At 41.6% G+C, this 17,965-nt stretch overlaps 1 protein-coding gene across 2 annotated transcripts in view; it reads right to left on the bottom strand.

Annotated features, from left to right (window-relative positions):
• ANXA7 (annexin A7) overlaps positions 1-17,965 on the bottom strand; it is a 57,049-nt gene that overhangs the window by 19,871 nt on the left and 19,213 nt on the right. For both annotated transcript variants that reach the window (XM_077822672.1, XM_077822671.1), the window contains exons 2-5: positions 14,189-14,243; positions 10,076-10,304; positions 8,309-8,416; positions 6,059-6,102 (exon numbers count right to left, since the gene is read on the bottom strand). In XM_077822672.1, the coding sequence (XP_077678798.1) occupies positions 6,059-6,102; positions 8,309-8,416; positions 10,076-10,304; positions 14,189-14,242 (435 nt within the window). In that variant the 5' untranslated portion in view covers position 14,243. The remainder of the gene's footprint in view (positions 1-6,058; positions 6,103-8,308; positions 8,417-10,075; positions 10,305-14,188; positions 14,244-17,965) is intronic.

The following is a 17,965-nucleotide window of genomic DNA, read 5'->3' as shown; positions in this document are numbered from 1 at the left end:
GCTGCAGCTACTGATTCCCTTCTCTGGCCACATTAACCACCATTCAATCCACAAAATGGTGGATCCACTACCCCGTTCCAGTCCGTCCCTGGCCCACACTAATCTATCCCAAAGCACACTGGTAGTCCAAACAGAGCTGTGCTCCATGCTGTGCAGTCCCCACACGTGACAAATGATTGCACCAGTTCCACTGCATCTTTGCACCACTATGCTCATACGGGTGGGGAATGCACAGGTATTTGCCCCCCTCAAAGGAAGATCATGGCTTCTTGCAGACTACTAGCAAGAGAAAAAATGTAAATGTTTTCTCATCCCCTTAGATCACAGGTGGAAAATCTCACATATAAACTACTTCTCATAATTCCCTGAATGAAAATGGGCAGAGCCTGATCTAAGTCATGGAGAGTAGGCAAGACTACATCATAGGCTAATTTTATCCTAAAGTTATATATATAATTCAGTACAGAAGAAAAAGTGCTGGATTACAATTTAATGTAAAAGTGTGAAGCTTTCTGACAAAATGTCCAACTCCTTTCAAAAATACTGACTATAAAATACACTAACTTTATATTCTTTGAAAGAGAGGCTAATTGTGGTAAATGGTGCTGGGTAACAATCTAAGACACCTAGTGATCCATGCTAGTAAAGAACCCAAGCCCACCTATAGGATTGATTTGCTCTTTACATTTTGCATGCAGTACTAAGGAAACTGCAAGGGTTTCTATGGCATTACTGCCAATGTACCTTAGCTGTTATAAAGGAATAACCTCAGCATATATAGCCCTGCATGCACACTACCTAAAAATATACATGGGCATTTGTTTTGGTTACATGGAAGAGTGCCCTACTATAAAACAGTATCTGTTTGTGGGATTTGCTAAGCAATGTGCTTATATGGCACTTGTAATAAAAACAATCCAAAGGAGACCAGCTTAGTTGTTACTGTCTCTAGTGCACAACTACCATACACAGATCTCTTAAATAAGCAAGCAGTTTTTAATGTATACAGTAGTCAACTGAGCATCCTTAGAAACTTATGTAGTAAAGCAGCTAAAACAAAATGGGTGAACTTCACTTGCTGGCAAAGGCCCTCTTTGCCCCCACAATACCCCTAAATGGGCGTTTGAGTGTGGAAAAACACACATGTGACATGACTGCATAGTGGAGAGGGGAAGAGAGATGGCGTCTCCATATCCTATGCCTGCCAAGAGAGAACACTCCACAGCTGCTTTGATTTTGGTGATATGGATAGTGTCCACTGGATCTATACTTACATGGATCCAGTGACTAGGAACCCCTGCACAGGGTGCAGTGATCCTTCCTCCAGGCCATAGGCCTAATATTGGCCCCAAGACAGCAGTGCTACAGCCCTGCAGCTAGCCTCTGGCTTGGGGGCAGTAATTGTCACACCCCTATCCCAGACTTGATGCAAGATAATCTCTTTACAGAGGAATCAAGAATTGCATTCTCTGTGCTTGCTTTGATGTACTTCTGGCCTTAATCTTTCTTTCTCCCAAAATACCAGCAGTGATTAGATCCACATTAAGGTTTAATTGCTCAATAACCGTTTCTTAAAAACTGATTTTATTGTTAACTCAATAACAAAAAAACCTTGAGCCTGTTTGTTTTGTTCCTTCTTCCAAGTTTCAGTCTACAGTGACATTTTATTCCTGAAAATAGAATGGTTGACAAACTGCTGGGCAGAGCTTTCAATAGAACTATATAAACAGTGTACTGGAAAATCTGCAGTTAGAATAGTATGTTGCCAGTTTGCATGTGTAAGGAACATGTCATCTAAACAAACATCTGTGGCCTTAAAAATAAAGTCAGAGAGCCTATAACCCGCAAACTATAAACACATATATAAAAATGATCTACACATCTGGTTGAGTCTAATATTGAAGTGTGGGTGTATCCAAAGTAAACCATCATTTTGCAGCATCTTTAAAAAGTTTCCAAACTGAAAGTAAGAGTTATATGGTAAGTGAAAAATCAAAGGGAAACGATTGTGAAGCAATACCTTTTGTGGCATAACTATATTCCACTGTCCTCCCTATTCTAGTGTGGGTGTATTTTCAATTAGTGTGTTCCATGTTATTTTCCATACTCCCTTGGGGCACAGATTAATGAAGAAATATTTTATGTATTATTCTCATGCTGCTAGAAAGTATGTTTTGAGACACCATGCTGCTTACATCATTTACTTTGCATTATGCTCCAATCTACCTGTGATTAACATACATCTAAGGAGAGCATAAAATCCCTCCTTTACCTGTAAAGGGTTAAGAAGCTCAAATAACGTGGTTGGTACCTGACCAAAAGGACCAATAAGGGAAGAAGAAACTTTCAAATCTGTGGGGGAAGGTTTTTGTTTGTGCTCTCTTTGTGTTCTCTCCGGGACAGGGATGGACCAGGGCAGGAAAAACACATCTCCTAAAGCCATATCTGAAATAAGCATCTAGGATTACAAACTGTAAGTAATCACAAGGAAATGCGTTAGGTTATCTTCTATTTTAGCTTGAGAATTTTCTCTGTGCTAAGAGGGAGGTTTATTCCTGTTTTTTGTAACTTTAAAGTTTTGCCTAGAGGGGAATCCTCTGTATTTTAAATCTTATTACCCTGTAAAATTACCTTCCATCCTGATTTTACAAAGGTGCTTCTTTTAATTTTTTCTTTATAATAAAGTTTTGTTTTTAAGAATCTGATTGGGTTTTTAGTGTCCTAAAAACCCAAGGGTCTGGTCTGTGCTCACCATGATTACTCTCAAGCCTCCCCAGGAAAGGGGGTGAAGGGATGGGGGGGGATATTTTGGGGAAACAGGAACTCCAAGTGGTCCTTTTCCTAAATCTTTGTCTAACTCACTTGGTGGTGGCAGTGATACCATCCAAGGACAAGGAAGAATTTGTGCCTTGGGGAAGTTTTTAACCTAAGCTGGTAGAAATAAGCTTAGGGGGTCTTTCATGCAGGTCCCCATATCGGTACCCTAGAGTTCAGAGTGGGGGGGGAACCCTGACTCTACCTATTAACAAAATGATGATCTAGATGTTTCAGTACAAAAATGTGCAGACTTGGGAATAAATACTTATTGTGTCAAAAGGCAGCTACCAGTCTTATGGTGGTTTTTTTTCATGCACACAAGTTCAATTAATCAGATTTTTAAAGAATGTTGTTTTCCAAATAATTCTTTAAAATTCTGTTCTTGTCAGTATGATTTGATAGTTTACTCTAAATTCTCAGTGAAAGCCTCACATACAGTTAAAAATTCATTATGATGTAACTCCTATACTTTTGTTTGATTTATTTTCAAAGGCTGTTGAAAACCTGGAAAGGATTCAGAAAAGAGCGACGAGAATTAGAGGTCTGGATAATGTGCCTTACAATAAAAGACATATGAAGCTCCATCTATTTAGCTTCTCAAAGAGAAAGTTATGAGGTGACTCAATCACCCTCTATAAGTACCTATATGGGGAAAAGATTCTGATAGAAGAGGACTCTACTCTAGTAAAGGCATAACAAGAACCAATGACGGGAAACTGAAACTAGATAAATTAAAGAGAGACAAAAGTGCAAATTTCTAAATTAAGGTACTTAATCACTGGAACAACTTACCAAGGGATGTAGTGGCATTCCATAACTTGAAATCTTTAAATCTATATTGGATGTCTTTCTAATTATGTTCTAGCTCTACCACAAGCTATTGGCTTGATGCATGAATTAATGGATGAAATTCTGTATCCAGTGTTACACACGTCAAACGAGATGTCCATAAGGGTTTCTTCTTCTGGCCTTAAATCTATGAATGTTTATAATCTTATTGTTCAGAGCTTCATTAAATATTAGCATAGTGCAGAATTTACAATCAGATTATAAATCTGGTCATTAAATTGCCAATGCTTTGTTTTTCTGTTTTAAATATTACCATATTTAAATATTTAAATATTACCATTCAGACAACTGAATAATCTTGTGTATGTAACCATGTCCAACCATGCTGCCCCATTATCCTCATTCTCATTTGTTGTGTCATGTTTATAATCTAGTTTGTAAATTCTTCGAGGCGGGTACTTTATCTAACAATCTGTTCTGCGAGACACCATGCACACCTTTGGTCTTGGTACAAATGCATAAGAAGAACTAGAAAAGAGGTTTTTAAAATTGCGTTAAAGCATGGGTTTGATTGTGGTCACTTGCTAAAGGCAAAAAGCCACTTCTGGTTTCAAGGTCAGGCATCTCTCCGGGATGGCAGATATGGCTTGCTCACTAATCAATGACAAAAAGTACCACTGCAAAAAGCCAGCTACTGTCAAAATCTGGCTTGGAGTTCATTTGGGTGCCTATTTCAGGCTTGTGCGCTAAAAGACAACAAGGTTTAGGAGATGAATACTACCCTTCATGCTCATCTTTTCAAGTTGCACCCAAATTGCTGGGATGATAAAGAGACTGTGAAATTTTATCTGAATTCCCAGACTAGAGCCCTGCATGGGACTATTATTTTTAATCCCACTCCCGTCCCATCCCACAATATCTACTCACACCCACTCCCGCATTGTTTCTTGCATTTTTATCCTGCTCCCACCCACAAATCCTGCAAGAGAGACCAATTCCCCCATGCTACTAAAACAAACATATGGTCGGTTAATATGCTATCTATCTATCTATATAGAGAGAGTATTTTTTTACATGGTTTAAGAAAGATTTGTTTAACTCCTGTTATAATAGGCATCAAATCTCTTTCTACCCCTCACATAAATTTAAGTATTAAAACCTTTATTTTTTTAAAAAGAAAAGCTTGCTTTACATTGCTGAAATTCTATTTATGACAAACTACTGTTGTGTTTATCATACAAAACATCAAAGCAAATTGCACCACAGTTTTACCTTAAAAGGTGTAGATTTTTTTAAATTACTATAAAAAGTAAGTTAAAATGAACACTGACATTTTTTTAAACTGCTTAAGTACCGTTTTTAGAACTTTGAAACATACCATTCCAATTATTTATATGTCAGGATTATTATTGCTTTTTGAAAAATACTTAATGGAAAAACTGCTCACAGCACTTGGTTTTTGATAGAAATAAATTTTAAGAAGAGGCTCAAACTAAGTGATCGACAATAAGGTCAACTTAAACAGCAGATGTAGCTAAACTTGCATTTTGTTTTCCCACAAATTACCACAATCGGTTTTTTTTGCCCACCCAATCCTGCCTGCAACAAAATACATTTTACCCGCCCCTGGTATTATGGCAGTGGATGCTGTAGGACTCTATCTCAGACTGTCTTTTGAACAAGGTTTTTTCCTTCGCTGCATTGTGTATAATAGTAACACTATACATTATTTCAATTGCCCAGCTGTGCTATATTGTATTATTGGCAGTGCAAAATGATAAAACCATGAACAAAGAAGTGTTTTTCCATTGAAGGGAAGTTAGCCTTTTTCCAAGACTGTTTGACATAGTAGAACAAATGTATACCTCTCATACCAGCCAAACTTTCCCCAAAAGGTGTATTAGTTAAACTGATTACAAGTAACTGATGTGATAACTGATTTTGACACAGTCTATAACTGGAAATGAAAAGAAGCCATTCATTTTGAAAACTTTCATTCAAATGCTCATTGCAGTGAAGTCAGTGGCAACACTGACCAAGATTGGACCTTTATACCCAAGTCAAAGGGAAGGTCAAGCATGTGCTATTCAAAAATAGAATTAGACACATATTGCAGTATTTGGTAACATAGTAATACTCAGGATTGCAAAGAGAATCTGCTTTACATGGTTCCTATCCACTCAATGCCTTTGACTATACAGGACTGTATCCTCCCATAGCTGTTCTTCTGATATCATGTTGTACATAACACATAAAGGGCTATTACCGGACTATAACATTGTCTGCAGAATTACTGCCAACATCTCCCCTTCTCTGCCCACCACCCATCCACCCAGAACTATTGTAAAGAGGCAGTATTTTACATTACTATCCCCAAAACACAACTGTCATTTTCCCCATGAAAACTGTAATGTACTGCTCAGTTTTATTATGAAAGTAGTACAATACATACCCGACTAGGCATTGGGGAAGGTACTTGTCCACCAGGGTATCCCACTTAAAGGAAAATTTTAAAACAAAGAAAAAGAAAAAAAGATTATTTCTTAATACAGAGTTAATATAGTATAATGTATCATCTTATTGCATAATGCATCACTTTACACATCTATCAACTTTGCATACATAATCTCCGTTTTCACATATGAAGTTGCCTATGATACTCAGCAAACTGCAGCTCTTGTGGAACCCACGAGAATGACTAGCAATAGCCAATTGTGAAGGGTTCGGTCACAGAGACCCCCTTGGGACTGTCACCTGATGTGCTGAGACTACCTCTGAGTCAGTTTTCTCTGACAGTTTGGGCCTCCAGAACCCTGCCTTGTTGAGCCAGATACGCCAGTCTGCTCCAACACAGACCCAGGGTCTGAACCACAGGCCCCAAAGCTGCAGACTTAACTGAAGACAGCTTAAGAAGTGCTCCTGTCTCCAGCACCCAGACATCCAGTTCCCAATGGGATCCAAACCCCAAATAAATCTGTTTTACTCTGTATAAAGCTTATACAGGGTAAACTCATAAATTGTCCACCCTCTATAACACTGATAGAGAGATAAGCACAGCTGTTTAGTCCCCAGGTATTAATTACTTACTCTGGGTTAATTAATAAGCAAAAAGTGATTTTATTTAGTATAAAAAGTAGGATTTAAGTGGTTCCAAGTAATAACAGCCAGAGCAAAGTAAGTTATCAAGCAAAATAAAACAAAACAAGTCTAAGCCTAATACAGTAAGAAACTGATTATTTATAAAATCTCACCCTCAGAGATGTTCCAATAAGCTTCTTTCACAGAAGTGTTATAGAGGGTGGACAATTTGAGTTTACCCTGTATAAGCTTTATACAGAGTAAAACAGACTTATTTGGGGTTTGAATCCCATTGGGAGCTGGGTGTCTGGGTGCTAGAGACAGGAGCACCTCTTAAGCATTTTCAGTTAAGTCTGCAGCTTTGGGGGTGTGGGTAAGACCCCGGGTCTGTGTTGCAGCAGACTAGCGTATCTGGCTCAACAAAGCAGGGTTCTGAAGTCCCAAGCTGGGAGGGAAAACAGGCTCAGAGGTAGTTTCAGCACATCAGGTGGCAGTCCCCAGGGGGTCTCTGTGATGCACCCCTTCATACCAATAAGCCACAGGAGTGCTCCAGTACACATGCTGGTAAGAAAGCATCAAGAGTGCTAAGCAATTTTACTAGTGCTGTGGGAGCTAGTGAACTCTCTCCCTTCTAACCCTTGCTCCCTATGACAAAAGCCAGGAAACTCAGAGCTAAGGAACAACCTGTGTTCAAAAGGAGCTCAACAGTTCAGTATAAAAGATATTCTAATCACTAAACTGACTAGAGTGAAGAGTAAATCACTTACAAATGTCTTAAATATAAATAGTGATACACTGACAATTGTTAAAGCAAAATACAACCAAAGTAGTCTGGTTTTCCATTAGAAAGCATTGGAAACCCAAACACTACATGTGTATTTCATTTTTCATATGTAGGCAGGCGTACATTCTCGTGTTGTGTTAACAGTGGCTTAACCACTATTAAAGTTAGTGAAGCAATTCTTAAAGGAACTAAGATGCCCTCGTAGGTGTCCCCATTCTCAGTCTCTTCTAAGTGCTGCTCTTAAGCGCATTTAAGGAGATAGTTGCCTAGCTGGCAACTGAAAATCCTTAAAATGTCCTTGACGCACATCATTTGCATTCACTGGGTTGCCTTTAAGTACCAGCCTACCTTCCTTTATACTTCCCCCTACTCCCAAGTGCTTAATTCAGTGTGGGTATAGAGATTTACTCTCACTGCTGAGCTCTGCACATATTTCTCTTGGCTATGCAGAAGCCTCTCCATAGAGGCACTGATCACTAGTGCATTCTGGTTTTCACAATTCATCAATGGCCTTGAGGATCAAGACACAACAGCATCCCAAACACTCTATGAAAATAAACAGCAACAGGAAGTGTGCCTTTTCTGATATATGTAGTATTTATTTAGATTTGAGTTCTCCTGTCAGTCATTCATTGGTCTTAGAAATCATCAGGAATTGTCTGTCCTTCATAAGGACTGACACAGCATCCAACTGCAATAGCTAGGAACAAAAGAGGGAGCTGTGGGCATAACTGCAGTTTCTTAACCTGGAATTCCTTGGTGCAACTCTTAGGTATATGACTTTTTTGGTACCTGACTAGGATGCGCACACACAGGCACACGCACACCCCCATTACCTACCTGGTATTTGTGCTGGTCCACCTCCCGCATAGCTTTGAGATGGAGGTTGAGGATAACCACCAAAGCCAGATCCATTAGGGGGGACACCAAACCCAGGACCTGTAGGAGCTAGAGGGGAAAAAAGAAGTCAAAAATAGAAGTTTTTGGTCATCTAATTTTAGTTGATTTATAATAAAAACAGAGTAGGACGCTGTGCAATGCAACTGAAACTAAAAATCTTTGGACACAAACAACAATATCCTAATAATTTATACAAAGATTTGAAAAGCTACTACCATGCCTCATAAATTCAGATACCGGATTGGAATAAAAGTGGTATATAATCATAACAGTTCTGATTTACCTTCATCTCCTTCAGAAATAAGTCTGTGAACCTTTCAGGTTGGATTTATTTAGGTGAAGTGTATTGAGAAACACATTTGTTTTTTTCCATTGGAATAATGTTAGACTTGGGAAAACACATGTATGTTTACTTCATAAAGCTTGCAGTTTGACCTCTGGTAATTGTCAGACAGAAGCAATAACACTAGTGGGGGGAGGGGGGACAGAGGGCTTTCCTGAGAAGCCTGTTATTCAAAAACTGATAAGTCAGAGTTTGGCTCTGGGGCGAGGCAGAACAGGAAACAAGAAATGATAAATGTTTACCCAGACCACATGTGCTAGGAATACAATGCAAGTTGACAGCGAGTGCAGATGAGAATTATTTTTTTTAAATGGGGTTGAAGTAGAAAAGAGGCGTGAATAATAACGTACATTCAGTGTTTAGAGCCTTGCCATCAAAATTAACAAAACTTCTGAATCCACAGCAACAACCCTAAAATCCTTTCCCTAATGAAAGTTGTGAAAAAATGTATTCTAATATTATACATATATATATACTCCCTTTGACTAGAGCATAAAGCATTTGATAGCTATTAATTAAATAAGACTCAATAGCAAGAGAATAATTACTTACCCATTATCTGAAACTGAGGCACAAAGAGATTAAGCAATTTGACCATGGTCACACAACACGTCAGTGACATAAATGGAAATACTGGAGCTACTATGTAGGCTGCATTTCAGAGTCAGTTCCAGGGACAGACCACCGGAACCGACAGCTGAAAGACCTTCATGTGCTTCCGGTACTTTGGTTTTCTATTGTACCTGGTTTCTATCAGGAACTGGCTTCAATTAATTTTCTGATTTTTCCCCTTTGAATGTTCTCACCTAACCATGCTCTCTAGCAGTTGCTCTTTGGCTCCCTCCACAGCTCTCTTCTGCCTTTTCTCCTTGAGCACAAACACTCACACTCACTCTCTCCCTCTCCCCCTCCCCACACCTGCCCTCCCTATTCTCCTGTTCCCACAAAGTTCCACCTCTGCCCTGCTGCCAACAAAAACCAGCTTGCTGATCGTGACTGGACTGGTGACAAACTCTATTCCTCTTCTTTCCTCTTCCTACTCCCTTCCTCTAACCCCACTTAAAAACAAACCAAACCTACTCATTTGTTTGTATTCCCATCCCCTACCCTTTTGTCCATTTGTATCATTAAACTGTAAACCCTTCAGGACACTGGTCACTTCTTTCCATGTCTGTATAGTGCCCAGCACCTGGGCCCTTGGGTGCTATTGTAATATTAATATTGCCTACTCCACAGAACCAAGCTCTGAGTGCCAGTCCCCTGCAATAACCACTACACAAAGCTTACTTTTTTGTATTTTCTGAACCAAATACAGGGACTGATTATGATGGAATTAACCTGTGAACAGTGTTCTTGAATATTACCTCCGGGATAAGATGGCATCCCCCCAGGTTGGGGAGCTCCAGGGTAGCCCCCCCCAGGTTGGGGAGCTCCAGGGTAGCCTCCAGACACAGGGTATCCTGCAGCTCCTGGGAACCCACCACTCGGTGGCGCTGCAGAATATGCACCACCTCCCACAGGAGGGAAGCCTCCAGGCACAGCAGGATAGGGGTATTGACCAGCAGGTGGATAAACAGACTCTTGTCCTGTAGGCTGAAAACAGATAATGGAGAGAATATTTGTGTATCTGCTAGAGGCAGACAAGGGAATAAAGACTCTTTCTCTAGGTACCAAAGTATGCACAACTTAATTAACAATAAAGTCTGACTTAACCCTTAACAAAGAAGAGAAATTAAAAAATCTGCACCGATGAACTTGCTTTAACTATTGTTACTGGGTTAAAAAAAACAGTACTGATATGGAGACATCAAAATGTATTTGCCTTGTCAAGTGTGAGCCTGACCGTTAACACTCTAATAGCAAGACGAGCAATAAATGAAACACAGGTCTTGAAACAAGCACATTCAAAATTGACTAGGGTCTCTGAGGGAAAAGTTCCTATGGATTAATAGCCATACATGAGATCTCAGAAATATGCAATCCAAGAGCTCCTGAAACTATAGTTCATGACTATATAAATCAAATTGGTTCACTGTAAATCAGTTCTGGGCAGGTGCCACTCCCAAACAGCTCTGCAAATACAGCCCACACATTGTGTACAATTCATACTCACCCACTTCCTGGGATTTGGTTTTATTAACAGAAATTAACAATACAACAAAACTCTATTCAAACCTTCTCAGGCTTGGCTGCTCCCAAGATTCCTATCTCTGGACGGCTCAGCTCACACATTAGATTCTACCTGCCCAGAAGGCCATTCCCACCTGCCTTATATTTACTTCAGAGAGTCAGCAAAACCCACTTCACTGATGAAGTGAGCTGTAGCTCACGAAAGCTCATGCTCAAATAAATTGGTTAGTCTCTAAGGTGCCACAAGTCCTCCTGTTCTTTTTAGGAAAACACTGTCAGTATGACTTCCTGACTTCAGGGCCTGTTGGGACAATACAGAGGCCACACACCTCACCTAGGAGTAATTGTAATGTAAATTTCTAGCCAAAAAACACTTAACAGTACAACTCATTATAGGCAGAATAGCAATCATTTCACATTTTAAAATATTTTAAACCTAGTAAAGCAATAAATCCCCAACGAATAAGCTGCAATATTTCATTAAAACTCTAATTAAGATATTCCAATTATTCACATACTGAAATCAAGTGTGTTTCTGGGATGAAACTTTAGCATTTCAGAATCCAGTGCAGCACTTTTGCTCATGAAAATAGAGGTTTCTAACAGACAAGGCTAATAAAGCCCTTAACTATAGCTGCACAAAGGGTGCCACTAGAATTGTTGGGACACATTCTGAATATATTAGCAGATCCCTGAAAAAATTATAAATGCAGCCGTGTTGTATGCATAGTACTTGAGTTTGTTGCATATGAATCATTTTCATCATGTTACAGTTCTCAAACTAGCTTAAATTTTCCAGTGCAGCTCATCCATCCACAGGATTCTAGATTAGTTTTTGATCCTCTTCTGCTGTATTGAAGTTTGTTTTGAAGCTTTTTGGAAATGAAGACCATATAACACTCAAGGCTGCACTAATAATCTCCATATCCTAGGCTGTCATGGGCTATGCTTTAAAGAATGGTGACAAAACTTTTGAAATCAGTGTAATGATTAATGATACTTAAATTCAAAATTTATCTGAAAATCTTTATTGATCAAAATACATGTTACAAACTAAGTGTTTTCACAATCTAAATTCGACTTATAGTATGCACTTGTAGAGTAAATGTGATGTGTCTAGCAATAATGCTAGGTAAAAACTCTTCAGTAAAGTTGGAAATGCTACTGCAAACATTCTCTTACCCTCTTTTTTTTTTTTTTGTTATTGATGTCCAACTTCTTATATGTCATATATAAGTCATCAGGAATTTCCCATTTCCCATTTATTATTATTTTAAAGGGACAAAATCCACTTTAAAAAAAATCACACTTCTGTCTGAAAACTTTTTGTGTTATAATATAATAAACTGTTATAGTAAATGCCTAACATTACTATAACTGAAAGAGTAGAGAAAAGGTATTTCACTTCTTTCAGATTTGTTGTATTTGTCCATCTTGACAGCACTTTGGATATAGTCAGTTTCACGGTTTCCCCTGTTCGTATGAATCTTTCACACTTCAAGTGGGTAAAGAAAACACACTTTAAAATATATATATATATTATATATATGTAATGTGATTGACAAGACAAGGCAGAAAGCTTAATGGCAGGTGTAGTATCTGAAAATACTTTTAATTCATTTTTTGAATTTGACCAGATTTCAAGCTGTGTACTTTTAAAGGGTAGTTCTCACCAACATAACTTTTCATACTATGAATGTTTACCTACAATAAACCCTCAGTTAGAGATTTTTCCTTAAAAAAGCAGGGCCTGATTTTTTAAGCATATGTTGGTGCTCAGCACCTCCGGGAAAAAAGTTTGGTTCTGTTTGTTAAATGCAGATTTGATCTAAAAGCATTCAGCTACTCTTCCACTTCTTAACTCGAGACAGAGGCTGATGGTAGTATTAATGACTGGGGACCCCGCAGCTGGGCTCAGGGGGGAGAGGGTGCAGGTATCTGAGCTGCGGGGTGGGGAGTGGGCCACAGCTGGGCTCAGCGGGGAGAAGGTGCAGGTATCTGGGCCGGGGGGGGGGGGGGGGGGGGCTGTGGCAGAGCTGTGGGAAGGAGGGGGTTTGGGTGTATTGGCTGGGGGGGGAGGGTGCAGAGAAACAGGAAGTGGGTTCTCATAGTGGTTTCTTTAACTCTCTACTCCTGGGGGAATTTTTGTGTGTGTCTGTATTGTTACAGACATACTTGCTGACAGGTATTTTGAAATAAATTACCAAATAATTGAAACTGGTGTGATTATGTAGTGTTATTTTGACAAATAAAATTTACAGAATTTTGCAGAATTTTAAAATATTGTGGCAGAATTTTTAATATCTTGGCGCAGAATGCCCCCGGGAGTATTCAGTGGAATCTTAGATCTTCTGAGGGAGGGGAGGGATAGCTCAATGGTTTGAGCATTGGCCTGCTAAACCCAGGGTTGTGAGTTCAATCCTTGAGGAGGCCGTTCGGGATCTGGGGCAGAAATTGGGGATTGGTCCTGCTTTGAGCAGGGGGTTGGACTAGAGGATCTCTTGAGGTCCCTTCCAACCCTGATATTCTATGATTCTACTCATGAGTTGCAAGGAGAATGATAGTCCCACAGCCAAAAGACAAGACAAATCAGCTAAACTGCTCTGCAGCAAAAGACAAGTCCTCACGGTGTAGAAGCAAGAAGCTAGATTTTCAAAGATGCTCATTACCCACGGCTCTCACTGAAATTAATGGGAGCTACAGTTTACTCAGCAACTCTGAAAAATCAGGCCACAGATCTACAGGGTATTAAAGCTGAACCTGAAGCATGACCAGATGTGTGAACTCCAGCAATGACTGATCTAGATTCAAACATCTTCTTTATAATAGGCTGAAGCGAAACCCCAGATCAGAAGATCCTTGAACTTCTACACACATGGGGAGTGAGTCACAAAGTTTGGATTCAAATGTAGATCCAAACTACTGAATAAACACTGTTCTCATGACAAGAGGCACAGGACTATCCAGGAAAACAAAGAAAATCAAGAGAATCGACAAGTTACAAAACAAAACAAAAAAAATCACCAAAACTGAGCCAAGCTTCTCTCAGCCTACCAAATAACAAAAGAACTGTCTCTTAGGAGACCATGAAATGCCCTGAATGCCCATTACAGGAGCATGCTTTTTTTCCTCACGTGGAGAGGAAATAATTCTTTACTGCATTAGACTATCTGGACCCAAGCTCATGAACATCTTGAGGGATGATGCCAGAGACTGTAAATCTAAAAATATCCTGCATGAAAGTAATGACTAATATTCCCCCAGCACATGACATGACAGAAGAGAAAGTCACAAGGGTGTGGCCTATACTGCAAGTACAAGGCATTTAAAAAACAGGCCATACTTACGGGATATCCAGGGAAAGCAGAATAGCCTGAAGGGGGATAGCCTGGGTATGACATTCTGAAAAAGAACAATATTTTCAGTGACCAACTTTTGGATTTAAAGTACAGTGACATGAGTTAGTTGTTTGTGTGCTGAGTACGCATTATCTTGCTTAGCTGTGGAGGTCAGTACATGTTACTGATATGTATGAATTTTACTTGTCAGCTACTTTAAAAAAATATAAGTTTTCATTTCAGAACTTTTCAGACACACAAACCTAATGAGGCAGATACAAAAGGAAAACCACATATCAATCATGCCACTCAGTGCCACTTTTGTTTAACCAGACAAATACAGGAAGAGAATTGTCTCCCAGGAAAGCGTTCTGTAAGGGTCTGGTCCAGTAAAGCTAAGGGCATTCTGCACCTTCCAAGATCAGGAGCTAGAAGAGGAGCATCGTATTTTATTTATGGAAGTTAAAAATGGTTTCTGAAGCTATCATTTTCATAACTAAATAAAAATATGTTTTAATATAATCTTCTTCTAGCACAAAAATAAGCATCTATTTCACACACCAAACTCAGGGTATGTCTAAACTACAAAACTAGGTCCAATTTATAGAAGTCGATTTTTTAGAAATCAATTTTATACAGTCGACTGTGTGTTTCCCCACTTAAGACCATTAAGTCGGCGGAGTGCGTCCACAGTACCGAGGCTAGTGTCGACTTCCAGAGCGTTGCACTGTGGATAGCTATCCCACAGTCTCCGCCACCCATTGGAATTCTCGGTTGAGATCCCAATGCCTGCTAGGGCAAAAACATTGTCGAGGGTGGTTCTGGGTATATGTTGTCAGGCCCCGCCCCCCGTGAAAGCAACGGCAGACAATCGTTTCCCACCTTTTTTCCTGGGTTATACCACGGCAAGCATGGAACCCGCTCAGCACACCGTCACCATACGTGTCCTGGGTGCTGGCAGACGTGGTAGAATCATAGAATACCAGGATTGGAAGGGACCTCAGGAGGTCATCTAGTCCAACCCCCTGCTCAAAGCAGGACGAATCCCCAATTTTTGCCCCAGATCCCAAATGGCCCCCTCAAGGATTGAACTCACAACCCTGGGTTTAGCAGGCCAATGCTCAAACCACTGAGCTATCCCTCCCCCCACTGCATTGCTACACAGCAGCAGCTCATTGCCTTGTGGCAGCAGACGGTGCAGTACGACTGGTAGCCATCATCGTCGTCTCCTGGGTGCTCTTGGCCAATCTCAGTGAGGTCGGTCGGGGCACCTAGGCAGACATCTGTGTTCCTGGCAGACCTCAGTGAGGTCTGTCAGGGGCACCTGGACATAAATGGGAGTGACTCCAGTTCATTCTCTTCTTAAGTTTCGTCTCATGGAGATTCAGTCTGCCTGGAAACGATGACGGCTACAGTTCTATTGCTCCGTAAGCTGGTGAGCACCCAGGAGACAATGATGGCTAGCAGTCATACTGCACCGTCTGCTGCCAGCCTACACCCTGCTCCCCCCTCCCACCCTCCCGTGAAAGCAACAGCCAACAATAGTTTCGCGCCTTTTTCCGTGCGGGCACCATATTGCTGCCAGCATAGTCATCCACCTGCCACTTCCACTGCCACTCTGCTCTCCTGCAGATGCCATACCATGGCAAGCATGGAGCCGGCTCAGATCACCGTGGCAGTTATGAACGTTGTAAAACACCACGCACGTTATCCAGCAGTATATGCTGGACCAGAACCTGCAAAAGCAGGTGAGGAGGCGACAGCAGCGTGGTGACGAGAGTAATGAGGACATGGACACAGATGTCTCTCAAAGTACGGGCCCCGGCAATTGGACATCATGGTGGTAACGGGGCAGGTTCAATGCGCGGAACGCCGATTCTGGGCCCAGGAAACAAGCACAGACTGGTGGGACTGCATAGTGCTGCGGGTCTGGGACGATTCCCAGTGGCTGCGAAACTTTCGCATGCGTAAGGGCACTTTCATGGAACTTTGTGACTTGCTTTCCCCTGCCCTGAAGCACAAGAATACCAAGATGAGAGCACAGTTCACAAGTGAGTGGCGATAGCCCTCTGGAAGCTTGCAATGCCAGACAGCTACCAGTCAGTCGGGAATCAATTTGGAGTGGCCAAATCTACTGTGGGGGCTGCTGTAATCCAAGTAGCCAACGCAATCACTGAGCTGCTGCTATCAAGGGTAGTGACTCTGTCAAATGTGCAGGTTATAGTGGATGGCTTTGCTGCAATGGGATTCCCTAACTGTGGTGGGGCCATAGACGGAACCCATATCCCCATCTTGGCACCGGACCACCAAGGCAGCGAGTACATAAACCGAAAGGGGTACTTTTCAATGGTGCTGCAAGCACTGGTGGATCACAAGGGATGTTTCACCAACATCAACGTGGGATGGCCGGGAAAAGTACATGACGCTGGCATCTTCAGGAACTCTGGTCTGTTTCAAAAGCTGCAGGAAGGGACTTTATTCCCAGATCAGAAAATAGCTGTTGGGGACGTTGAAATGCCTATAGTTATCCTTGGAGACCCAGCCTACCCCTTAATGCCATGGCTCATGAAGCCATACACAGGCAGCCTGGACAGTAGTCAGGAGCTGTTAAACTACAGGCTGAGCAAGTGCAGAATGGTGGTAGAATGTGCATTTGGACATTTAAAGGCGCGCTGGCGCAGTTTACTGACTCGCTTAGACCTCAGCGAAACCAATATTCCCACTGTTATTACTGCTTGCTGTGTGCTCCACAATATCTGTGAGAGTAGGGGGAGACGTTTATGGCGGGGTGGGAGGTTGAGGCAAATCGCCTGGCTGCTGATTATGAGCAGCCAGACACCAGGGCAGTTAGAAGAGTACAGGAGGGTGTGGTGCCCATCAGAGAAGCTTTGAAAACCAGTTTCATGACTGGCCAGGCTACGGTGTGAAAGTTCTGTTTGTTTCTCCTTGATGAGCCCTCCCCCCCGCTTGGTTCACTCTACTTCCCTGTAAGCCAACCACCCTCCCCTCCTGCCTTCGATCACTGCTTGCAGAGGCAATAAAGTCATTGTTGTTTCAAATTCATGCATTCTTTATTAATTAATCACACAAATAGGGGGATAACTGCCAAGGTAGCCCAGGAGGGGTGGGGGAGGAGGGAAGCACTGGGTGGGGTTGGGGAGGAGGGAAGGACAACGCCACACTGCACTTTAAAACTTATTGAATGCCAGCTTTCTGTTGCTTGGGCAATCCTCTGGGGTGGAGTGCTTGGGTGCCCGGAGGCCCCCCCACTGTGTTCTTGGGCGTCTGGGTAAGGAGGCTATGGAACTTGAGGAGGAGGGCAGTTGGTTACACAGGGGCTGTAGTGGCAGTCTGTGCTCCTGCCTTTCCTGCAGCTCAAACCATACGCCGGAGCATATCAGTTTGATCCTCCAGCAGCCTGAGCACTGACTCCTGCCTTCTGTCAGCAAGCTGATGCCACCTATCATCGCGTTCATATTGTGCTTTCCTGGACTCTGCCATTGCTTCCCTCCACGCATTCTCCTGGTATCTTTCAGTGTGGGAGGACTGCATGAGCTCAGAGAACATTTCAGCACAAGTGCGGGTTTTTTTGCCTTCTGATGTTCCCTATCCTCTGGGAAGGAGATGATAGTGTGAGCGTTGACACATTTGCAGCTGCGGGAGGGAAAAAAAGGGAGAGTAGTAGTTAAAAAGACACATTTTAGAGAACAATGGGTAGACTCTTTCAGGGTGAACCTTGCTGTTAACATTACATAGCACATGTTCTTTCGGTACAAGGTCGCATTT

Source organism: Eretmochelys imbricata, chromosome 7 (assembly GCF_965152235.1).
Source record: "Eretmochelys imbricata isolate rEreImb1 chromosome 7, rEreImb1.hap1, whole genome shotgun sequence".
In the NCBI taxonomy this organism is placed as follows: domain Eukaryota; kingdom Metazoa; phylum Chordata; order Testudines; family Cheloniidae; genus Eretmochelys; species Eretmochelys imbricata.
Note: the sequence above shows the minus strand (reverse complement) of the source record. Positions and strands in the feature narration are given on the sequence as shown.